At 45.3% G+C, this 26,239-nt stretch overlaps 1 protein-coding gene across 2 annotated transcripts in view; it reads left to right on the top strand.

The window, feature by feature from the left end:
* ATP13A1 (ATPase 13A1) overlaps positions 1-26,239 on the top strand; it is a 412,373-nt gene that overhangs the window by 173,598 nt on the left and 212,536 nt on the right. For both annotated transcript variants that reach the window (XM_085654252.1, XM_085654251.1), the window contains exons 8-12: positions 7,343-7,472; positions 8,822-8,877; positions 9,471-9,597; positions 10,583-10,720; positions 18,288-18,408. In XM_085654252.1, coding sequence (XP_085510378.1) covers positions 7,343-7,472; positions 8,822-8,877; positions 9,471-9,597; positions 10,583-10,720; positions 18,288-18,408 — 572 coding nt within the window. The remainder of the gene's footprint in view (positions 1-7,342; positions 7,473-8,821; positions 8,878-9,470; positions 9,598-10,582; positions 10,721-18,287; positions 18,409-26,239) is intronic.

Raw genomic sequence — 26,239 nt, forward strand, 5'->3', positions numbered from 1 at the left:
GGATGGCGGCAGCTTGAAAATTCGGGGCTACCATCTTGCCCCAACAGGCATCCAATCTGTCTCAGGTGTCTCATCTGTGACCATGTGCTGTGGATGGTCAGCTAGTTGACCCCTGGAGTGTCAGTCCCTCGTCTTTGCCAGCCACCAGGGTCGGCAGGTGCAGATCACGCCAGTGCAGCCTACTTGCCTGGTCCATGGTACAGCTGGCAGTCCTTCTTCCAGTCCAGTCGAGCTCTGGGTTATGGGTACCAGGAGTGCCCTATTTATGCTTGGAAAATACCCTCCGGATAGGATGCAATTGGTAGCCAATGTGCTACCAGGTTCCCTACCTCCTGATGACCACTTCCTAGCAAGATGCAACATTCTGCCCTCTCCCAACATGGCAAAATCCCTCTCTTGTCGCCCACAGCTCCTTAGTTGAAACTATAGGTGTGGCTGCCAAGTGGGCTAAACACTCCTGGAAAAAATGGTTTGACAGCAGGTTTCTCCACCCCTTCCAAGGGGCCAGCTAGTCTGCCTAAACAATGTGGTTTCTCCTCTCCCAAGAGTTCCACATTTGCTCTTCTATGGTGGCTTCAGCTTTGAAGTTTGCCTTTTAGGCCAACACCTGTGTGGTTTCCTGCAGGAGGGAGGTAACTCCTCTGTAGTGAAGGCCCCTATTGTCTCCTTTCCTGGGAGTCTTTAACATGTCTCTATAGAAGGGCAGAAAGCATTTGCGTGCTCAAGCTACTTGCTTAACCGTTCAGGACACAGGAGGTTGAAGGCAGCAAAGTGGCAACTTTATACAAGTAGCACACTGTTACTTGTTACAGTAAGTTTGACTTGAGAATTCAATCGAGTTTAATGTAACTAATTGTTTGATTCCTTGGAGTATAAACATTGGTTGCACCGTTTAGGAGTTAGCATCGCTGAGGGGGTCAGTGTGTAACCCTGTACTCATCAATGGGACGACCAAAGTCTTTCTACAGTAAAAACAGTATCTGAAAGAGACAATTAGTTATGGATTCCTCACCTTAGAATTACCCCCAGGCGTGCGACTGGATCCAGAGAATTTTTCTTCAGCAGTACCCCTGTGCGTCGATAGGTGGCGTCAGTCGACTCCGCGTTCGCCGTTGGCGTCCTGGTCGCCAGAATGACATCGCGGTATCTACTTAGACGCCGCAGTCTCGCACGCTGGCGTCAGTTTCCTTTTTCCGCGCCAGCCAATGCAGAGCCGGAGAGAGCGGTACCTCGAGTCACTTTTTACTCCATTTTTGCGACTTTTTGTCGATGTCTTTTTGAGTCGGTACCATTCCTGGTGCACAGGGATGTTATCCTGGTGGACCGGCTTCAAGCCTTGTGGATCCCGCCACAAGCTGATGTTGGTGACGGACCCCCATCTTGTGTTCCTCTAATGCCTGTAGCGCGACCACGACCCGAAGTTGTGCTCAGACTGCTACGCCATGGCCCCGAAGTCTTTGCGGGAGCTGTCTCGAAAGCTTCTGGAGGCCTGGCAGTCGGCTCCGCGCTGCTCGAGGTCCTGATTGAGGGGGGAGGTCGCTGAGCCATCACCACAATTCCTCATCGAAGTCTTCCTCTTCGGGTAAGTCGAAGCACAAAAAGAAGGTGAAGAACCACCGACGCTATTCGTGTTCTCCCCGTCCGTCGCCCGATGCGACACGGGTTGCGGAAGGCCGCCGCCTGGCTCCGCACGCGGAGCCTGTTGGGTCTACTCGGAGCCTCCCTCCCTTTCTGGGAGCCGGAGCGACCCCTGCCCAACTTTGTAGCTTTTACGAAACCCTCCACTCCATTTTTGGGCAACCGGACTCCGCTGGCGCACCTTCGGGCCTGCAGACTCTGCTGGGGGCTCTAGGCCTTCAATGCCGGCGGCTTTGGCGCCGCAGGGTCCCCATGGATCCAGGCCTGTTACCAAGATCGGCACCCGTCAACCTCGTGACGCCTCTGGCGCCAAACCCATTGGCGACAACCTGCCCCCTCAGATGCCAGTTGTGTCCCCAACCAACGTGGACCCGGGCCTCCCCATCAACGTGGACACGGAGCTGGACCGATGACGCCCGACGTTTGGACCAACGCCGACCGGTACTTTTGTACCCCTGTTCTCCCCTGGTGTGTCCGAGGATTGGGAGGGGTCTGTAGACCCTCTGGCAGACCAGTTGGAAGAACCGGACTGGTGAGAGCAGTTGGGTGAGGCCAGTGGTCTGCACACTTCCTCAGACCTTGGCATGCTTTTGCCTCCCACCGTGGCTACGAAGGAGGGTGCATCATATGCAGCGGTGGTGCGTAGGGCAGCTGAGGCCCTAAACCTCGAGCTCCCTACGGTGGCGGTCAGGAGTAACCTCCTGACTTAGGTGCTTTAACTGGCAGCAGCCTTTTCAGAGCCCCTGCTGCCATTCAATGAGGCCCTCACAGACGTCCTTTTGGGTACTTGGCCCAAGCCCAACACAGGGGCTTCTGTGGATAGGATGCTTGCCCAACGCCACCGCCAGGCCCCAGGCAACCTCATTTTCCTCTCCCAACACCCGACCCCTGAGAGCTTGGTGGTCCAAGCTTCCACCACTTCCAAGGGCGCATTCCCTACCGCATCACCTGATAGGGAATCCAAGAAGCTGGACCATCTTGGGAATAAGATGTTTTCTTCCTCCGGCTTAGGACTGCGGTCGGTGAACACTGCATGTCTCTTGGGCCATTACTCCTATTCTGTGTGGGACACGGTTGCGCAGGTGCTGCCTCAGTGCTCGGAGGAGGCCCGGGCCGTGCTCTCCCTTGCAGTGGTCGAAGGGAGAGACTCAGCGAAGTTGCCATACGGTGTGGGCTGGACACCGCAGACTCGCTAGGAACGACAATGTCAACGTCTGTAGCCCTACGACGATACACCTGGCTGAAGTCCACTGGCTTTTCGGGGGATGTTCAAGCTACGCTCATGGACATGCCCTTTGATGGCCGTCGCTTGCTTTTTCCGACAAAGCAGACAACGTGCTCGAGCGTTTTAAGGACGCCAGGGCCACGGCCAAATCCTTGGGCCTCTCTTCCACCTCTTGCCCGCGCAGTCTGCTTTTCGCCCATTTCATGCTACGGAAGGGGTGCCCTGCCACATTCCGTCCAGAGCCACGGGCCTGCGCAAGCTGTCCAACCTCTGCACGGCCGGGGATGTGGGACCCACCGTTGTGGGTCTGGAGGCCAGCGAGCATGCCAGTCCACCAGCGCCCCCTCTGCAGCAGCCTCCAAGCCCTCCTAGTCCGACCTTTCAGGGCCACCTTTCGCCAGTGGGCGGCAGGATTGGCTATCACCTCCCCCACTGGCTCACCATCACGTCGGACAAGTGGGTTTTGCTTATAGTTAAAAGGGGCTACTGCCTCCCCTTCTAGACTACCCCTCCATCCATGCCACCTCAATGTCGCCGCATGTTGGAGGATCACTTGGCCCTTCTTCAACAGGAAGTTACGGCTCTCTTGGCCAAGGGAACCATCGAGCGAGTTCCTGCCCCAGAAGTAGGTTGTGGTTGTTATTCCCACTACTTTCTGGTGCCCAAGAAGGACAAGCGCCTGCGTCCTATCTTGGATCTCAGGAACGTCAACCGCTTCCTCCAGAAGGAGAAGTTCAAAATGTTGACACTGGCTCAGGTCCTGTCTGCCCTGGACCCTGGAGACTGGATGGTAGTGTTGGACTTGCAGGACGCTTATTTTCACATCCCCGTCCTGCCGACCGATCGGCGTTGCCTGCGGTTCATGGTAGGTCACGAGCACTTTCAGTTTACTCTGCTCCCCTTTGGCCTTACCAGCGCCCCTCGGGTGTTCACGAAAGTGATGGCGGGGTCACAGCTCATCTGCGCAGATCAGGGGTTAGTCTTCCCCTATCTCGACAACTGGCTGTTGAAGGCGGGCTCACCCCAGGCTGTCATCTCCCACCTCCAGACTACGGCGGAACTCCTGCACTCGCTGGGGTTCACCATCAACATGCCGAAGTCACACCTGATTCCTTCTCAGAAGTTCCTTTTAATTGGAGCGGTTTTGGACACCGCACAGTTTCAGGCTTGTCCTCCCGAGCAGTGAGTCCGGGATAGTCGGTCTATGATTCCGATCTTTCAGCCTCTATCCCGGGTTTTGGTCAGAATGACACTGAGGCTACTGGGCCTCATGGCCTTTTGCATCCTGCTGGTGTACTATGCTAGGTGGCTTATGCGGACTCTGCATTGGAACCTTAAGTTCCAGTGGGCACAGCATCAGGGGAATCTTTACGATTGCGTCCAGATCTCGGAGGGCACTGCACATCAATTGCAGTGGTGGCTGTCGAACCAGGATTGGGTCAACGGCACATCCCTCTCCCTTCCCCAACCGGAGTTCACAGTGGTGACAAATTCATCACTTCTTGGGTGGGGTGGCCACATGGGAGAGGCGGAGATCAGAGGCCTCTGGTCTCCGGCGGAGTCTGGGTTACACATCAACCTTCTGGAGCTTTGGGCGATCCGTCTTGCAGTGAAGGCATTCCTTCCTTCTGTCCAAGGGATAGTAGTGCAGGTGTTCACGGACAACACCACTGCCATGTGTTACTGCAACAAACTGGGCGGGGTGGGGTCGTGGACCCTATGTCAAGAGGCACTTCGTCTCTGGAAGTGACTCGAACATCAGGGCATGTCCCTGGTGGTTCAACACCTGGCAGGTTCTCTGAACGCCAGGGCAGACAAACTCAGTCGCCGGTGCATGATGGATCACAAATTGCGTCTTCCCTCAGAGGTGGTGCAAGTTCTCTTTCAGCGGTGGGGAGTGTCTTGGTTAGATCTATTCTCCACCGAAGAGAACGCGCAATGTCAGCAGTTCTGTGCTTTGGAATTTCCAAGGCGGCACTTGCTAGGCAACGCATTTCGTCGTGAGTGGAGTTGCTGTTCTCTCTACGCCTTTCCAACTATACCACTTGTACCGAGAGTGCTGAAGAAGATCAAGCGTGACCTGGCCCAAGTCATTCTTGTGGCCCCGGACTGGGCACGAAGAGTCTGGTATCCCGAGCTCTTGCACATGGCCATCGATCCTCCGATCAGACTGCCCCTTTGGGAGGATCTTCTGTCGCAGCAGCAGGGGACGGTCCTCCACCCGAACCTGTCCAGCTGCCACTTCCTTGGGTGGAGATTGAGCCGAGACAGTTGACAGCTTTTGACCTTCCTCCCGAAGTCTGTGACGTTATCTTGGCAGCCAGGCGTCCCTCCACCAAAACTGTATACAAATTGTGGCATGGTGCACCGCAAAGGCTGTGGGTCCCCTTTTCTGCCCTCCTTCAGAAGTTCTCCTCTTTCATTCTTTCTTTGTCCCAGCAGAGCTCTGCTCTGGGCACTCTCAAGGGCTGTCTTTCGGTCATTTCGGCCTATCTTCGGCTTCCTGATCAGACTTCTCTTTTCAAGTCCCTTGTTGTAACTCGCTTCCTTAAGAGCATTACTCACTTGTATCCTCCAATTCCCTTCGTAATGCCTCAGTGAGACTTGAACCTGGTTCTGACCTATCTTATGTGCGCTCCCTTCAAGCTGCTCCATAACTGTCCTCTCAGACTTCTGACACTTAAAACTGCTTTTCTGGTTGCCATCACCTCTGCTCGCAGGATGAGTGAGCTTCAGGCTCTTGCTTCCAAAGCTCTTTTCCTGGCTGTTCATCCAGACAAGGTTGTCCTCCGTACTAGGCCTTCTTTCCTTCCCAAAGTGGTTACCTCTTTCCACTTAGGATATACCATCACTTTGCCCACCTTCTTCCCACCCCCGCATCCTTCTAAAGAGGGAAAATGCTCCACCGCCTGGATCCAAAACATGCGCTTTCCTTCTATCTGGATCGCACAAAACAATTCCGGGTGGACGACCAACTCTTTGTGGGCGCCAAGAAGTGTCGGGCTGTATAGAAGCGGACCATCTCTCAATGGATCATTCTTTGCATAAAAATCTATTAGCAAAAATGGAACCTCCAGTGGGGTTGCGTGCCCATTCCACCAAGGCGACGGCAGCCACTACTGCTTTGGAACGTGGAGCTCCCCTTCATGACATCTGCTAGGCAGCTATGTGGGCTTCATTGCACATATTTACCAAACACTACTGCCTGGACAGCCAAGTCCGGAGAGACCGCTTCTTTGGCCGTTCAGTTCTCCAGGACTTTCTGGTGTGAACTTTGTTCGCAGACCCACCTCCGGGGTTGGTATTGCTGGGGTATCTATTCTAAGGTGAGGAATCCATAACTAATTGTCTCTTTCAGATGGACAAGTTGCTTACCTTCGGTAACGATGTAGTTGTAAGACACATAGATTAGTTATGGATTCCTCACCACCCCAGCCATCCTCCCCGGTCTGCGAACTGACTTCTGGGGTAAGAGACTTCCTTTTAGGGCCCTAGTTTTCTGCACCAGTGGTCCGTGTCTTCCAAAGGCTTTGCGCTTATGGCATGGAATGTCGTGTAAAGAACTGACGTTAGCGCGCAAGGGTGGCGTCTAAGTAGATACCGCAACGTCATTCTGGCTACCATGACGCCAATGACGAATGCAGAGTCGACCGACGCCACCTATCGACGCGCAGGGGTACTGCTGAAGAGAAATTCTCCTGATCCAGTCTGACGCCTGGGGGGAATTCTAAGGTTAGGAATCCATAACTGATATTTGTCTCTTACAGATATATTGTTACCAAAGGTAAGTAACTTGTTCAAGTTTTTACTCCCAGAACATGTGAAATACATCGTCTAGCCGTGATATATGCTGCACCCTGCCTTAGGGCTCAGTAGGCCTGCCATAGAGACGACTTGCACATATTGCAGAGGGAGGTTTGGCTTTTCCGTTAGATTAAGTGGCAAAGTCGGGCTAGCCGTTTAAAAACTGCTCTTCCAGTCTTCAGTGGTGGACTGGGAGACTTGTTTTACCTGTGTCACACCCAGGGTAACACACCCCATGCTGCAATCCCTGGGGTGACTCTCTAACTTGCGTGCCTTGGGGCCCATATACTAGGGACTTACAGGTAAGTTAGCCTACGCCAATTGAGTATAGCCAATGTAGCATACACATTTACGGGGCAGGCACTGGCACTGAGGTCTGGTTAGCAAGCCTAAGTGCACTCTGAGTAGAAAAAGCTACAGCATCAGTCCAAAAACTTGGGGGGGTGACCATACAAAGAGGAATTTCCTTACAGTAATTGGGTTTGGTTTTTAATAGTTATTGGTGAAGGCTAGGGAGTATGTGGCTTTAACTCTTGCTCTGTCTCCACTGACTTTCAAGCACTTTCCAGTTGTTCTCATATTTGCCAGGATCACTTTGTTATCCTAAACTAAGTGTATAAGCAGTTTTTCTTTTTTCACACTGACAGTAAACCACCTGTTACTGCTTTATTTCAGGAACCGATTGAGGATTTGGACCCCAGCCATATACTGGATATGCAGGCAGACTCTAGACTGCATTTGATATTTGGCGGCACCAAAGTGGTGCAGCATACTCCACCCCAGAAAGCGAGTTCAGGCCTGAAACGTATGTTTTTAGTATATACTTGGAGCTAAAAGATCATGATTCATTGGTCCATTGTTTATATCTCAAACTGCTGACATTATACACCTTTTGTTTCAAACTTGTGTTCCAAGCTCTTCTTATATGGTGTGTGTCAGAAACAAAGCACAGTTTGTAGCCAGATTTAACATTTCCCTAGATAGTTCAAATGGGACATGTACCCTGTCGTTTTTAGTTACTTGCCTACTATTTTGAATTAAGAATATGCTGCAGAAGAGCCTAGGCTATGATGGTGCCATAGTGGATGTGCTCTGAGGAGAATCACTCTTGAGCTACGCAAAAATCATTTTGACTTGCACATGTGCCTCTGCTTCAAACCTTTTCTCCCCAGCCCCCTTCTCCGATGACCTATAGAGCTGGCAGGCTGCCTAAGGTACAGGAACACTTAATACTTATTACTCAGCACTGCCTCCGCCTAGACTTATCTGTGCTGTGGCTGATGCTGGGGTAGATAGCTGTATGTCGCCCTGAACAGTGACCGCTTTCACTGTCTGCCGCAAAGGTAAGGTTCTCCTTCTCTGGTCACCAGTCACCATATAACAAAAATGCCTCGGCCGAGCAAAGTGCATGTGTGCCCATTTTCTGCACCTTCACTGTAGTATAACAGATGGGGCTGGGCTGCAGACCCCTGTGCAGCTCCTCCTATAATGAAATCTGTGCTGGTGCACTTTTAGCTCCTGCATTGCAGCCTCCATAAAAATGATGGAAGTACTTTTCCTCTTCACCATATTATGGATGTGAGAGCGCCATGTTATTGACGTTTCACCCCATATTATGGACGTGGGCAAAGAGGTTGTCATGACACTCACCAAATGTGTTGTTCTGTCCTGACCTCCCTCACCCTAAAACCCACCAACAGCATGTCCCCCCTGCAGCCGGACACAGATGCAGTCCTCATTGCATCTGTTTGCAGGGTCATTTCTGTCCCCTTTGTAAAGCAGGCTGGGTACCACCTACACCGTGAAAGACAGATTGCCTGCTTTAATGAAACAGTCTGCCTTTCAGTAATGCGCTAGGCCCAGAGAATTACATGTATTAGGCGCAATGTTTCTGTTTGCACCCAACACACATTGTTAAAGGTGCTCAGCAACATAAATCGGGACATTGCACCTAAGTACAACTAAGCCCTAGGGTTTTTGAAGAAAAAGCTCAAGTAAGGTTGAGTGGGAAAGATGTGGTTTACATTTTTGTTGCCTGGAATTGCTCCCTAAAGCTAAACTAGCATTTTCAGGACTTGCCTGTTCTCTTGAAATCTGCCTGCCCTGTAGTTATTCTTTCTTGATTTTAATTTTCTCCTGTTTGTTTCTCCCTAGCTGTTGATAATGGGTGTGTGGCCTATGTCTTGAGGACTGGTTTCAATACTTCTCAGGTACAGGCAAAAATATAATACACTGTTGAAAATGCTTTTTCATTAGTTCTTGTGCAAGGTGTTTGTATACATTTTCTAGTGCTTAGTGTTTACATGTGCAGATCTCTAAAGTGTTCTATAAAGCTCTGTGAGTAGAACTGTGGCATCAGCCGGTATAACATTGATTATATATTCTTTTTATCTGTTTAGATTATTTCAAAAGGACACTTGACCTACGTGTTAAACTGAATGTTGCTTCTGTTAGCCAGAGTATGACCACTGGTCTGTTATAAATGAGCTTTGGGGTGGTTGCAGCATATTCACGTTTTCTTTAGAGCAAGGGCAGAATGTTTGTTGCTTATAAAACTGCTTCTCTTTTAGGCTTACAGTAATCCTAATCATATTTTTCCGAAGTCTGAGAGCTCAGGAACACTGATGAGGAAAATGTCTAGTTTGAATTAGTGACCTTCAAATTCTGAGATGGTTCTTTATTTGCACCACCCACACAAAGAATGGTGTGACTGAGCTATCTGCAGATCAGGGAAAAGTCTTTCCATGCGGATTAATAGATGGGTGAAAGGATTGTTTTTTTTGTTGTTTTTTTTTTTTTTTAGGGTAAACTACTGCGCACTATCCTGTTCGGTGTGAAGAGAGTTACAGCTAATAATTTGGAAACCTTCATATTTATCCTTTTCCTGCTTGTGTTTGCAATTGCAGCTGCAGCCTACGTATGGATTGAAGGTAAGCAGGGATTTCTTTATGCCGATTGGGAAGTTGGCAATCGTTCTTACTTTTTAATGTGTTGTACTTATAGTACATTTGAATGCGAGCATAGCACTGTAGGAAGAGTTCATTGTTGCCATCTTTTATGGTTTGCTGTGTTCTAGAATTTTGTTTGGCCCACACTGAGATGTTTCCCTAGCTTTGTGAAGAGTGATCAGAGGAGAACAGTTATGAGTTCCCAATAACTGAACTTTTTTTCTCTTCATATCCCATTATTTCACTACTAGAGCAAACATTTCTGATAACAAATTTTTGTTTGGAAAAATATTTATTAACTTGCATGCATAGGAGAATTGCAAAACAGCTGCTTTTAAAGAGATTTACATTTTTCACTTGAGTCACTTGCACAGACCAAACCCATCTTCTTGAAAAGCGGAATCTAAGGTACAAATGCAAAATCTCAATAAGCAATAAGCTGGTAGAAAAATAAGGAATTCTGTTGGCCCAGGTGAAGGCATTGAGGGAGCAAGTATGATGCAGCAGAATGAAGAGAAGTAATTACAGCGGAGAGCTTCATGGTGAATGAATTACATGTATGATGGTGTAATTGGTTGAGAAGGGCATACTGCTGTAAGACATTGGTAAAAGTTAAATGTGCAGAAGTACAAAAGGAATCTAAAAACAAACGTGTATTAGAATAAAGTCACACCCCAGGAAAAGCAAAAGAAGATGAAGTTAACGTGTTAATTGGAAAAAGACAGTGTATTTGTTACATCACATTTTTTGACATGTTTAGGCAGACGAGAGTTATTGTACAAGGTCTTCTATTGTTAACCCCTAAAAATTAACATATGAGTTGGCATTTTTGGGAAATGTACATTAATTCAGTACGCTTTGTGTGATCGTTTTGCTTGAAGTTCTGCTCCTTGATGTTGAATCAAAGTTCTGGCTGACGAGCAGGGTGTTTTTTACCGGTGGTTCAGTTGTTTTATTTACTCTTTAGGCACCAAGGACCTCAGTCGGAATCGTTACAAGCTGTTTCTGGAGTGTACCCTTATCTTGACTTCGGTTGTTCCACCTGAACTTCCAATTGAGTTGTCTTTGGCTGTCAACACCTCTCTCATTGCCCTGGCAAAACTGTGTAAGTATATTGACAATCGAAAGATAGATGCTGTAAAGCAGGTTTCCAGTTACTTAAGGAATGTTCACCAGTCAATTATGCATATTATGGTGAAAAAGTATATGCCTATAATAAATTGATTATCCAGGACTATAAGGAGTACATTTACTTCAGAGAATTTACCCAGCCGTGGGCTCCCTGATCAGATGTGTAAATGTTTGCCCATCACAAACCATTCCCTATTCGGCCACCCAAAGTTAAAAATGCAGAGGTTGGGGAGTCCTATTTAATAGGGTGCTTTTATAGGGCTAATATGAGTAAATTTACTTCAGAGGTTGTGTCTGGTCCTCTGGTAAGCTCAAATTTGAAAGGTTGCCTTTCACAAATTCCATCTCCCTCATTAAATTGGTAACACAAGTACCTTATAAACAGGTATTGTTTTTTTACAAAACTTCTTGAAACATACTTGCTGCTAAAGTTTCTTTTGTTTTGAACTTATTCAGTAGACAGATGATCTAGATATTTAATTGGATGCTTTTCTCCCTAATTTCTTGTTTCCCTCAATTCACAAGGAACACATTTGGAAGCCCAAATATGCATTACCCTTCCTTGTGTGTACTAGATTTTCAGACAGCACTTCCACTAAGACTCCTCAACAAAATATTGTGTTTGTAGCATGTGTTGCCATAAATGCAAATATCCTGCATACTTCCATCTAGTGTTGGACATTTGCAAGTTGTTCTTTTTCTTCAAAGAAAGGCTTTCGAGCCATGGGAATGCACTGTGATGCCACTGTTAGTTGGCAATGCTCATGGTCAACTACTCCATGTTAGATTGATATTAATAAACAACAAAAGAGGAGAGAGCCGGTCAAAATGTAAAGAAACCGGGAGCCAAAGAGAAGAAGACAGATTCAGCCCACTAAGTTGAGGCAAATCCCATCAGCCCACCGTTTTGGCAGAACATAATCCTCTAGGAGTAAGGTGGATCAACTCATTGCAGTGCACCCTATTTCAGGGGAACCATCACTGTGTATATGCAATAAGTTTGCAGTCTTCCAGAGAAAAAGTCTCAAAACATAGTGGTACTGAGAAAGATATGAGATGCAGTGCAAAACAGAAGAGAAGTGTATTAAAAATGGCTACCTGATAACACCACCCAACTTTATTCGGTGTCAACAAAAGTGCCAAGATTAAAAAAGCAAGTGAAAAACTGATAGTTATTTTTTCAAACTATCTTATAGCAATAGAGGTCGACATGTTTCAGCCAAAAAGGTTAGTTACCTGGCTTTCGTCAGGACCATGTATGGTAAAATGCTACTGCAGAAATATGTGTTTACAAAGATACTTTGATAAGAACATCACCGTGACAATACCCTACCAAAATCAAACAGTCATTGATTTTGTCCAGTAGTTTAAGGGATGTCCGAGTGTTCCTGAAAAGAAGAAAAATATGTGTTTACAATTTATGAAACACAAATAATTGACTCTCAGTTTCAATACAGCACTTTGCCTACAATGTACAACGGCTAATAAGTCCATGAATTTTGGATCCTTAAACCTTAATTAGGAAAATGAATGTACTCGCCCAGCATTATGTGGGAGTACGCCTCACCTCACCCGGCAACTGCTCGGTGTACTGAGGCCCCGCTCTGTATTAAGTGTAAGTAAACACATCCTTAAAAATGTATATGTGATCCTTCTTGCGAAAATTAGAATAAAACTTCCTTGTTGGCCTTGAAGACAGACCACTGGCCTAAAAAACAGAGACTCCATTCAATGCAGATTACTTGACCTTAAGATTCAAAACAAATGGTATTTGAAAATCAGAATTGAATATATCAGTCTATAGAAATATTTTAGAAAAAACCACTCAGAAGCAAGCTTGTGAAATAATATACCTGCCATGCATCAAATAAAAGGGAGAATATAGTAAAATAAGTCTCCTACTGAGCATTTCGAGGTACAAAATTCTAAACATAAAGAAAGGAAGCTCACCTATCCGTCGGTACCCCTCTCCTTGTCCAAGCCGAAGGGGAGGTACCGATGCATCTGTCTGTGTCCCTTAAATAGTGTAGCTAATTGGTTGAATTGTAGCACATGACAGGGGACTAACTGCAAATAGACATGCTCAAGAGAGTAGTGTCACGAAAGACTACTATTCAATTGGTACCGGTTAGTCACTTGTCTCGCATGGTGAAGAGACTCACGTATTGGTTGAATTGATATTAATGCCATGTGATTTTTGACGTGTACTGAACGTGCTCCAGAACTCCATATGTTTTCCATGTTTCCTTCAGGCCTGCATGGTTAAATTAGACACCCATGATAGGGGAAAAAAGCCTTTGTCTGCCCTATTCTCGACTTCCAACCAATAGGGCCTGCAGCGTGTGCCCCTCATATTTGACTTCTTTGCAGAGAATGCACATATGGTTATGGAACAGATGCCCTTCCATTAGTGTCCACAGTGTCTCTCAAAATATCAGTTGTTTGACTGTCAGCAGGTCTGTAACCTTTGCCCCGACCAGGTCGATGTTGCATGCGAATACTGCCTTAACTTCCGTTAAGATACTGACCTGACAGGTGTTGGGCACATCAGAAGGTGAAGCAGCAGTGCTCCAGACATCTTTGGAGAACAGGCTACTATCTGCATGTGAAATGATGAATATGCCACCCTTTTAGGCTATCCGCTCCACCAATTTTCACAGAATGAGTGGTAGTCTTTTAGCAGCTAATAGCTGGAGGAAGTAGAGGAGACTCACTCGACTTCAGCCCCTCAAACCAAGATGTGCGCTATGGTCAAGGTTATGGTCGGCAGTGACACACACACGCTAAGCTGCCAAATAGACCTCAAACTCAAGTGAACATCTCTTGAGGTGGTTGGGTGTTGAGCCCCCTGCCAAACACCTTTGCTACCCCTGACATGTTCAGCTCCGATTAGCACTGACCAAAGGCCTTGAAGCTAACAAACTTCATGAGCATAGACTCTCCATGGCTGTCCACCCCCAATATCGTTCACAAGCCTCAGCTCGATTCAAAGCCGAAAACCCCTTGAATTCGGTGCTGATGCCATTATCATGCTTCCCAGACTCAATCTGCGTTTAGCTCCAGCGGTTCAGAACAGCCAATCCTCCAAAACCCATCTGAGCAGTTTTTATCCATCCCCAGACTGGAAATCTTCCAACAAAGATAGCTCCACCGAAACCAATGGAGACTCTATCTTGCAAGATGAGATTACCTTTGAGGAAGAATTGGTAACAGAACCCTCCCTCCAGCATCCAAGTCTAAAAGATCTAGAGGCATGGGAAAAATCCCTTTCCCCTATGTCCCACCTCCACTCCCTTCCTCCACTACCACCTCCTTCACTGCCTCCACACTCACCTGTGGGATCTCCACATTCCCCTTATGGTCCTAGCAGCCCCTTCGGCCCTGCCACCCATTATGAGGCACCTTTTGATGATGGTCCACAGACAACCCATGGGACGCCTGTGATGTCTACCCCCAGGAAGCCCAGATTTGGGCCACTACCCTGTTAGGGCATCTCTCCCAGACTACACCACTTATCGTGAGGTCATCTGACATGTTGCCACCTTTGAAAGGGTGGATGTGTGTGTTCTAGAGGAAGATGGTTTCCTTGTAAAGACACTATCTACATCTGAACAAACAGTTCAGTTCCTGCCCAGGCTCAAGGGCATGTTAAAGTCCGCCCCTAACACCTTCAAAGATCCTGTGAAAGCAAGTATGGTTATTCCTAGGGTAGAGAAAGTATATAAGCCCTCTCCCAACAACCCTTCCTACATTAAGGGTCCTGTCTGGCCCAACTCCCTAGTTGTCCACATTGCATGCATGCGGGCTTCTGTTCAAGCTACGGGCGACGGTCCTCCGCCCAACAAGGGAATCAAAAAGCTTGACGCTGCTGCCAAGAGTAGTGATCCCTACCTGGAGAATAGCCAACTCAATGAGGATCCTCTCCAGCAATGACAGAGGATTAGGGTGATGTGATACAGGAGTTAATCAAGCATTTCACCGCGGAGTTAGAGAGGTGAGAAGGTTCAGAAGGCAAGCGTATATCCAGCACCACTATCCTCTGCTCCCTGGACGGACGTGATAATGGCATCCGAGTGGCCAACACCAGTGTTCTTATTAGATACCACTCCTGTCTCCACATTTCAGGCTTCAAGCCGGAGGTCCAACAGTATATTTTCAACCTGCTCTTCAATGGGGGAACATCTGTTTGGGTCACAGGTTGACAAGATGGTGTATAAAATAAAGGACCAGCATTGCAAAATCCATGCGTGCCCTTCAGATTGGCTGCTAGAGGCTCATTTTTGGAGGCAGCAGCATAGAGGAGGATCCGATGTCCCTTCCCTGGATCCTACCCCTTCATATCCTAGGCAAGAACACTCATTCCACCAGCAGACGGCAAGAGAGTACGCCAGGATTGCCTACAACGAAAACCACAACAAAGCCAGGGGTACTGACATCTTTGGAAAGGGGGTCTCCACCTCCAATCACGGACTTGCCCTGCTTCCCCTGATCACACCACTTGTTGTGGGAAGGCTGCACGATTTCCTTTCCTGATGGGAGGTAATCTCATCAGACCAATGGGTGACCCCTCACCAGCAGAGAACCTTTCAACTTTCTGCAGAGAAGGGTGCGAGCAATCCTCCCAAATAGTGTCATAGAACAAGTGCCCCACACACAATCCGGGTAAGAGGATTTACCCTTTTTTTCCTAAGCCCCAAAAAGGACGGCGCCTTTAGATGGAACTTGGACCTCAGGTCCCTTATTCGCTTGGGTATTTCAGAACATCATCTCTAGGTAACCTGCAGGATGTTATTCCTCTACTTCAACAAGGGGACTACATGACTGCATTTGACTTCAAAGACGCCTACTTCAAATCCCCATCCATCCTGCCCACCCGAGGGAACTTCTCTTCATGGTAAGTGCCATCATTACCAATTGAAAGTAATTACATTTGGGGTCACTACTGCTTTAAGAGTCTTCACAAAGTGCCTAGCAGTGGTAGCCGCACACTTAAGGAATGGAGGACAGTCTGTTTCTTGACCTCCGACTGGCTGATCAGGAGGTCATGCAAGCACCAGTGACTAGCCCATAACCAGGCTACTAGCCCATAACCAGGCCCAGTTCTTCTTAGGAGCGATACTCAACGAAGTCACAGGCAAAACCTATCCCAACCAGCAGAGGGTGTTGGCATTTCAGCAGCTCTTATCTTACCTCTTTTTCAGCCCAAATCGTCAAATCTCAATCAGAGCCTTTATTGGCCTGGAATCAGTGTAGCCCTCACCAGACTCCCCATCCTCAACCCCATTTGAGCCAAGGCTCTCTTGCCCGCTTTAGTTCCTACCCTGGAAGGTAGCTTTCCTAGTAGCCATAACATCTCTTAGACCCATGAGTGAATTGCAGGCTCTCACGCTACAAGAACCTTTCATTCAGGTCCACAAGGATAGGGTAATTCTTAGTCAAACCCAAAGTTCCTATAACCTCAACCAAACTATAGAGCTCCCAGTCTTCTTATCTCAAACCGACGCAGTAGCAGGCACCCTAGATGTAAGATGGGCTCTCATATATTAGATCGAAATGAGCAAGTCCTTCAAAGCTTATCAGCTGTTGGTAGCCTTTGCCAAACCCCCACAGGTCAGAGTATTTCTAAAGCTGGTATTGCTGGGTGGATAGTCAAGTGTATCTAAACTAGCTATTATAAAGCCAAATGAGCCCTTCCTGTTACCCTCAGGGGGCACTTAACTGACATAAAAGTGGCAACCATGTCTTTTCTAGGCAATATCCCCCTAACTGACCTATGTAAGGCAGCCTCTTGATCATCCCAGCACAGTAACGTGTGGATGTCTTGGGGCCTGATTTAGAACTCCGCGGACGGGGTTACTCCGTTACAACGGTGGAATATCCCATCTGCCAAAATCTAAATCTCATTATATCCTGTGGGATTTAGATTTTGTCAGACGGGATATCCATCACTGTTGTGATGCAGTAACCTGTCTGCCGAGTTCTAAATCCGGCCCTTGGCTCTACAGCGGGCAGTTGCTGACCAGACAGTCCTAATGACTTAATTTCAGACATCTGCATCATTCACACACTAGACTCCTCTTGTAGGCAGGTACTGCTTCAGTCTATGCCGAGCATTTGTGTATACAGCAACAAGTTACAAACAAAAAATGTTATCCTGTTGTAAAGGAAGTTAATAAGAATGAGATCTGTAAACATCTGTTAGTACCATATAGTGCTGTAGATTCACATGCGCCCACCCTTCTCCCCAGAATTGTCTGGCTCTACTTGCAAATGTATTTCTTATTCATTTACTTTCACAATACATGTGCGCCATACTGCTTTCACTCCCAACTCTCACCTGCTGTAAGAAATGCAGTCTATTATTGAGTCTGTGTCCATTTGCATTGCCAATTAGGGGTGGAGTCACAGTGCATCCTGTGACTCGAAAGCCTTTCTTTGTAGAAAGGCAACTTGCTAATGTCTGAACCTAACACAAGCTGGCAGGAGGATGCAGAGCATGGGAATCTGCAGCACTAAAAGCTGCATACAGACGAGGTAGCATTTTCCTTATTACTTAATATCTCATTCCTTCATTTCTCTCCCCTTCATGAATAGCATTTCTAACTTGGCGAACCAAGTCATAATTACATGGCTGAGTGTTACTAAGGCAGACTGGCAAGAAGCCTTTCGTTTTCTTGTCCTATTCTGGGTAACGTTTGTGTCTAAACAGTAGGTAAATGACTTGCGGAGCCTACTCCTTTTGAGAAAATAAGGTAAACATAACTTCCTCGCAGCACTTCAGTATGAGGATTAGAACAATTTAGCTTGACAGTTACTAAATTTCTTTTTTGTTTTTGCAACTTTGCATTGTCTTGTAATACCAAGCAGATCTAAGAACCTGATTTCTGAACATTTTGACTGGTACTGAAATGCCCTAATTAGCATTGAGCTTAGTGCAAAGAACGAACCTGCACAACTCTCTTGCCTGAGGGCTGGAAGTAGACATTCAGTAGACGTATTTGGGAATCATTTGCATTTTCAGTGGTTATCCTAAAAGCTTTTAGGTTTCTTGACTCAAAAGCCTTAGTTGCACTGCTGCCTAATTTGAATGGCAAAATGGAGAACAACCTCACTGTACTATTCCTGCAGTATGGAAAAGAGCAGTCCTGAAAACCTTATGCATTTCTTTTCCGCCATAACTTTTCTTAGTTTTTTTCTGTTAAAAAGTAACAAGAAAATTTGAAGACTACTGTCTTAAAATAGTCATATTAATTAACTTAAGTGGTAAGATGGTCTTCTGTACGCATACCCGTTTCTCACTGTTAATTAATTTCAGAAATCTTTAAAATATGATTTACTCCTATCTTGATTGTTATTCCGCCCAACATTTCCACACTTAATCCTCTATAGGATCTTTGTGCTCTGAGAAAATGAGGATGTGTATTAATGTATCTTCCAAGCCGCTCGTTGAAAATAGCACCCTGGAGACTGGCATTTTGAGTATTTTTGAAGTACCTGTTTCTTAAACCTCAAATACCTTGTGGCATTTCTTTTTATTTCAGATGTGTACTGTACAGAACCATTCAGGATTCCCTTTGCAGGGAAAGTTCAGATCTGCTGCTTTGATAAAACTGGCACCTTAACAAGTGAAAGTCTAGTGGTCAGAGGAGTAGCTGGCCTCAAGTAAGTATATAGTTTTGTATTTCCCTGCAACTTTTTGTTACATTAAAGCAGACTTAAAAACTTCAATGAGTTCTGTACAAATGTAATAATTACATTTGTACTCACAGAATGACAATTGTAAAATCAAATTTTATATTAGTAAATTCACATTTTTAGCTTTTTTCTGTCTTGCTATGTTATGCAACACATTTAACTCACTGGTAGAATATGCTTAAGAAAATGGTAATTTACAATTTAATGTTGAGCATTACAATCAGCTGGTCTGTTAAAAGACATTCACAGATGTTCCATGTCATTTTGGGTATGAGTAGTTCATCTTTATATTTTTTTCTTTGCTATTTGATACTTGAAGTTTGTATTCCCATTTGTGGATAAAGGTTTACAAGCCCCAGGGTGGAAGGAAGAGCAGCAACACTTACTTTAACCTGACAAAGTGACCAACTTTGTGCCATTTTATTGTGATAATTTGTGTAGCACAAAAAGCAACACTCTTTGCTTGGTGAGCAGTTTCTTTGTGGAGCAGGGTTTAGTTTTCATGCATTATTCAAGCTATATTTGAAGTTCAATGACAGATTTTCAGTGTATATAGCTAGAGGCTAGCTCTTTAATTTATTATTTTGGTTATTGAATAGAAATTGTTTTAATTATTTTAAAGGCCTACATCGCTACTACAGTGCAAAGTCTGTCATAGTCTTTAATTCATGGGCCTACCACATTTGATGTTTTAAATTCTTTGAGGTCACAGAAATTAACCCATCTTTAACTGAATACAAGTCTTCATGAGCACAAACAAAAGCTTTAACCAAAAGCGAGGTTTGCAGAGGCCTACAAAACACTGGTTTTCAATAGGAAGGGGCGGTTGGGAAAAGATGGTGACATTATGTCTGGCAGCTCCTTCAAAGTGTTTTTTTACGCGTCCTTGGTACCTTGCCTATGTCAAAGTACGCTCTTGCCTATGTCAAAGTACGCTGCTGTAAATCTTTTTATAAATGATTTTTATTGATTTTAGAAGTATGAGAATACACTTTGCTATTTTGTTAGCATATCGAGATGCCAGCGAGAACCATCACATCAACACTATTCTATAAATCTTGATGTAACAAGTATCCAAGTTATGCTGCCTAATCTCTGAGAGCTTGTTGCAAAGGTTCCTGAGAGGGGATGATGTTGCAGGAGGTGGCCCGAGGCACGGTGAAATCTTTGATGGCGAACATTTCCTTGATGTTGTTAGTGCTGGTGTCAGTGCGATCTGCAAGAGGTGTGCACTTAGTGTTCTGTATCTCTCTGTGGTAGCATCTTAGGGCTGATTTGAAGATGTCTTTATCTGCTGTGGTAATGTCACATGAAGCGGGGAGGCTTAAATCAAAGGCAATGTCCAAAGAATGTAAGCGGTGCTTACGCAGTTGTAAAATACATGTAACACAATAAAAATCTCACCACAAAGCTCCAATAATAGTTTATTGAAGCCCTGCTCTTATAAGACAAGTGGACTGGTCCCAGTGACAGTCTAGTAGTCAAAAAGTTTAAACGTTTCAAAATCTCACCACAGAAATGTTTTGTGTATCGATTTAGAAGAAAAAACTCTTCCTCACATTGGCCACTCTTGAAATTGTGACTGCCACTGTGCAATCGAAGCCAGATACTTGAAGGTGTTTGGCCCTGCTGGAGCATTGGAAATTTCTTGCTGAAATCTTCTAAATTCCTGTGAAGAATGGAATTGAGTTTTTTTCTTTGGAAGTGCTGGGACCCTTGACCGGTGCAAAACTGTAATTCAATCCTACGCAGTTGACCTGCCGGTCAGATTCTTTCCCAGAATTCCCGCTGAAACAGTGGCGGAACAGTTTTTCAAAGTTTCCAAACTTTCTTTTAGTGCCCAAACAGGAATGCACTTCTTGGGCCCTCAGGACCTCAAGAGAAGGTACTTGGAGACTCTCATGGTGTCTGGGCGAGGTCAACAACAATTTCCACTCCAGGTCCAGTTGACACTGGTTGTGTAGCTTGTTTTGTCCCTGCAGCCATCTAGGCAGTCAGACAGCTGACCCTCGGGGTCCACTTCTTTGTCCTGGGTTTTGCGTAGGTGCCTTGGGGTGCCACATTTATGCCTGGAAGGTGTGCATCTGGGTGACTTTCATTTAAAATCAGGGTTTCCTACCTCTCAAAAGAGTGATTTTGGCAGCTCTGGGCATCTGGGTTCAAGCTGCTGCTGTGAGGCTATACAGGGTAGGCCTGAAACCCATGTTTTCACTTCCTCTATAGTGGATGGCATAATAGGTGCTGCAGTCCAGAAGTGTCATTTAGCTTTGCATGGTAGGGGTGTATTTCTGCACCACATACATATGGCCTTATAGGAACGTTGAATGTGGCAATCCAATTTTAAGCAGATTGACATGTTTTATCAGTCACAGAACATACACTGCACTGCATGGCAGTGGTGCAGTGTTAGAATTCAAGATTACCAGCAGATGATTCCCCCCCCTCAAAAAACATTGGTGGGTGACCACCCAAAAAGGGTTCCCTTTGCAGCAATATCTGAGGTCAAAGCATTACTACAGACTTATTGCATACAGTCTTTGCTATATAAAACACTGGTATGACATAGTACAGTTCTATACCTGCTAACACAGCTACAACTAAAAGAAACAATTGAGATAAAAGAATAATTCAGTTAGATGCAGATAATATGACCGGCTTCTCACTCCATAGGGGCCTAGGCAACTTGAAACCTCGAGGAAGCCCATTTGTACCTCAATAGCAGGAGTTAGCTAGGATACTTGGAACGACTATCACCATACAATAGAGGACTAGGTCTCTAAAAGGTTAGTATGATAGCATGGCATTACTGAGATAAGTGAGCTGGTGTCCTGACCCATGCGTCAAATAACTTGATCCAGTGGGTGGAGTGTAGTACAACTACTGAAGATCACCCATACATAAAAAAACACTAGTGTTCGTTAATTAGATAAGTATTTCTCAAGGAGATCCTTATTGTCACTTGCATTGCAGCACTATCTTTCACCATTGCCTCTCAATGAGATATTTCTTCACGCCAGATGCAAGCCCACCAACGATCACCAACTAAATCTTGAAATGATGTATATTAATTCCCAAATAATGGAATGTTGTAGGTTCCCATTGAATTACTCCTTTACCCATCATGAGTTCTGGACAAGCACGGTGTTCTCGGAAGTGCCACAACTCAGCCCAGTTAATACCCAAGCCTGAAGCTAACTTAGTCATTCAGGTTTTGTAAAATTGGAGAGATGTTATCTTGTGCATCCTTAATTATATTATGTAATCTCTATACAATTAAATGGCATCTATCTTTTTGTCCAAAGGGATACCCATGTCTGCCGTAAGTCGACTTGCAGCTAGTATGCAGCTATATTTATTTTTATTTAGAGATGAGCTTACCGGTTATGGCCCTTACTGTTGGGTCGATGTAAAAAAACCTTATTGCATCAGGCTGTTTTTAGTGCCAAACCCAGCCTAAGCAGCAAACCTATATCCCAATTCAAGAGTGTCCATGGCCTTTTCAAGGTCCCAACTCCAAGTAGGCTGCAGGTGGCCTTTAGTTGAGGTGTCTTCCATCTGGTGATAGGAACTTCTGATGTTAATGGAGGTGCTTCTGCCAGGAATAAATCCATTGCGGTCAGGCTGAATAAACCTAGGGCAGCAGCCTTGTCACCAATATCTTGCTGAGCACCTTGTATTTCTTATTTAGAATGGACTCAGCCAGTGAAGTGGGTTACCTACCAATTTCAGTAGAAGTCCTATACATATCATCTAGTTTGGGTGCCAGTTGCAAGACATAGGTATTATAAAATGATGGGTAGTCCATCTTGGCCCATGTTATACCCAAAGGCAGTTTAAGTGCTCCCTTAATTTCTTTCACTGAGATCGGTTCTTCCATTGCTATTTTATGCCCTTGCCAACCTTAGGCCTTCTAAGACATTGAATACCGCCACAGAGATGCCACCTGTTATTACATTATACTTTTCAGCACATTATTCATGGAATACGGTGTGGATTTCGTGTTGAGCATAAAGACTGTGTCGTGCATAGACGTTTGCATTCCAGTAAGAGCATATAGCAGGTATGGGGTCTAACATTTAATCTTTCAAGATAGAATAATAATCCGCTTATGTTTTTTGCTTCTGGGTGTGACCTGTCCACATACGCTTTGTAATATAGATGCCTTGATCTTTCTATAAGCAGTGGGCGTTGTCTTATTTTTCAACTAAAATGGCATTATTTGCATCCCTCTACCTATGTGGAACTCGAGACGCTTAAATACAATCTCAAACTCAATTCACATACTTGTTTTACAAGCCCACATTGTTTTCCATTTGCTCTTCCCCCTTTAGATTTTTAAATGTGTCCCACTCAGTAAAGGGAGAGGTAGCAGTACTCATTTGTTTCAAACTAAGTCGTACTACCTTTCTCACTGGAATCCCTATAGGCTGGATTCTCTTACATTGTGGGGTGCAGTTTCCCTGTTGATACAAGGGACAGTTTTCTACTTCAGTGTGTTTCACCAAGCACGGAGCTATGATTAGATACAGTCTTATCTAGGTATTCAGAGCGGACCACAATTGATTGTTAAGTGTTAGAGAAAAGTTATCTTACCTGCCTTGCAGGTCATGGGGTGGGGGCAGGAGGGATTTGGGAGGCGGCCTAATAAGGGAATATTCTTTACTGACAATCTTCCTTAAACATGGTTAATTGAATAGGGACCAATATAGTGTCCATTGCGTTAGGGCAGTTGCGTTGTAAATCGTTAGGAAGCAAGGGGTGAGATCTCAGTCAAATAAGTACAACTCTGGGGTAGTCAGAGAAGGTGGTGTAGAATCATTGACACCCCTTCACCTCATCTGTAAGCATGACCCTCCTACTGTTGCTAAATGAGACTCCAGAATGAAAGCAGTGGGACGTTGCCTTTGTCTTTTAAAGCTGCATATATTGTATCTTTTATCCATTGTGACCATACACCAGGCATTCTAGACCATAAGTGGCATTCATTTAGTTGGAACCATCATGTTGGAATTTTAAGTGATGGTGAGCAGTAACAAATGCATCTGACGTAAAGGCACCCAGATGTTGGTTGGCACTCTGCATACATAATATGGTGTCCCTGCAGTATGGCAATCTCAATTTGTCTTTGTGCCTATCCCATGTCCACTGTTTGCTAGCAAAGGTCAATGATGTCAGAGCATTGGTAACACTTCATGGCACAGGTGCATGAAATTGCAGAAGACATTTCGTTAAAATGAACTAAGACAACATTCCAATGAGCTGTACAATCCGCAAATGAGGGAAAAACCCTGACCAATAATCAAGACAGAAAAATAAACATATTGCACATGTGGAAGACAAAAGTGCAGTTTGTACAGCAAAAAAAGCCTTGTATTACAGCTTCTTTATGCAACTAAAATGATCAGGGAGTTGTTCAACCAGTAAAATTCATTCATGTTATTCATTTGACAATGGAGTACATGCCGGAACATAACCCTGTAGTTAAGAAATTTATCATACAGCTTAGCGTACATCACTAATAATGAGTAGTCAAATAAGTCTTATGTAAAATCCTCTGCGGTTTGAGGTTTAACATTGCAGATGCTCAGACCCTATTGTTTAGGTCTCGGCTAGGTGTGTTGTGCTCTTTCTGTGGGCTTGCAGGCCCCCCATCTCCTACCATTTGTAAACTTCAGTGCCGCTCTCATTTTCTTTACCATTCGTCATGGCATGTGGGCGTCATGCCCTCTTCTTGTGTTTTACCCTCCTATAGTGAATGCACAAACTACATGTCTCCCTCACTGCTCCTGGTTTGCAGAGCTATTTTCTTTCTTGGTTTTCAAGCACTCTATAGGAGAACTTGTGTTTCCAGGCCATCTCCCTTGTACAAATACCACTAAAATGTATACGTGTGTTCATAAACCTATGCATTTCTTAGAGTTAAGACACGAACAGCACTTACAAATTTTTAAGTTTTTTTTCACAATGCAATGGTATTGGAAAGCCTGTTCCGTCCTCCATCTTGCCATAGTGCTTACACCAGCAGATGGTATTGGAGTGCTTTAAGTGCTCTCCAGTTACATTACACAATGACACATTCATTGTCATAGGCAGGGGGAAGCGTAAGTGATTTGCATAGAATCACAAATTGTTCAGTCGACACCCAGATTCGAACCTGGTTCCCCAGTTGCCCTGTCAACAGCTCTGGCCGTTATGCCACATTCTTGCCTCACTTCAAAGCTCAACAGTTCTCCCTGTCACTTCCGCATTGTTCAGCAAGACCCCATCTACAACGAAGAAGCCTTGGCAAAGCCAATAGATGACAGCAATGCCCGAGCTATTGGCCTTGTCAATGTGAATTTCTTTTAGCCATGTTGTCTAGAAGCACATCTGCTGTTCAGCATGGCTAAAAGTCACTGACCCAGTGCACTTCCAGTCGAAACCACATCAAATACCAGGCATAATGTGGGGGGGGTGACCAGGTCAAAAAGGGCACTTTCCTACAGTAAAGGTCATGCATACCATAATAAAAGTAATAATTGACTTTAGGTGCAATCACGTTCCAATAATAGAATTAAGCAGTAAGAGTAGTGGCAGAGTATTGTTCAGCCTCCAACCGCAAGTATTCCGTGGTTCAGTAAAAAAAGTGTGTTGGTCTGCGATAATCTTCTACTTTGCCAGGAATAAAAAGTAATATTTCACACCCAAGACCTAAAGTTTATGCTTCACTCCCATAAATGATGCACAGCAATGCAGCACTGCCAACGTGTAGTCTGGAAATATCAAAGCTGTACCTCCTTCCACTGTGTAATGATGTTTCTTTCAGGCAGCTTTGAATATATGCTCTTTGTCTCAAACTTTCAGGATGTTATCCACAATTGTTCATGGCTGTGCACTGAAAGGGGCGGTTAGTAGGAACATGATGCACCCTCGCCATTGTAGTTATTAAGGATAGAGCAAGTGGAGCTTTCATTTTTTAGTAACCATAGTAGGGTCAATTGCTTCACACCTTCAGGCATTCCCACTGTGCGGATATTTCTACAGCAGGATTTTCCCTGCGCATCTTTCGCCCTACCATCTGAAAAGTTCATTCACTCAAGTAACTCAAACACCTGTTTAGGGTCAGTAGTTGGTGCTCCCGCAATGTGCTTTCATTATTCTTGACCCTCTGTGACTGTTCCCTCTGATCCTCACACAGTAAGCCAAGGGAAGCCTCAACTGTATCGATTTTGAACTCCAGAGAATTTCCAGTTTCTGTGATGGATTGTAATATCATGTCCAACTTATTAGAGGATTGTGTTTCACTTGCAAGTACTCACTCTTCCTGTTGATGTAGTAGGGCAGGCAACAGGTGTCTCAGGGTTATTACTCCAGTCACAATACCCTGAGGGGAGGGCTTACTTGTTTCTTCCTATTAGTGAACAATGTTTGAGCAACAAATCAAGAGAAATTGGGGATCAGAGGCTGTGAGGCCACCTAAAACCAAGAAGTGGCTCGCCTTGCCCATACAGCAAGCCTCAATTAGGCTTCAGACTGTGGTAGACACAAGCAGCCTACGTTAAGAGGACAACCACCTGTGTGTGCGTGGGAATCCTGTCCGTGTTATCCTTCCTGTGTGTAGCTTCCAGGTAAGTGAGCCCAACTCAGAGGACGACTGCTACTCTGGAGCACACCATGCCAACAGCATGGTGGGGCTGCACTGAAGATCCCATAAAGGTGTTGCTCCAATAATATCCAGCTATTACAGCTGTATACGATCCAGGGGCATTCAAGATTAAATACGTCCGATATTTACCCCAGTTCCAAACTAGAGGAAGCA

The sequence above is a fragment of the Triturus cristatus genome, chromosome 4_1 (genome assembly GCF_964204655.1).
Source record: "Triturus cristatus chromosome 4_1, aTriCri1.1, whole genome shotgun sequence".
Classification (NCBI taxonomy): domain Eukaryota; kingdom Metazoa; phylum Chordata; class Amphibia; order Caudata; family Salamandridae; genus Triturus; species Triturus cristatus.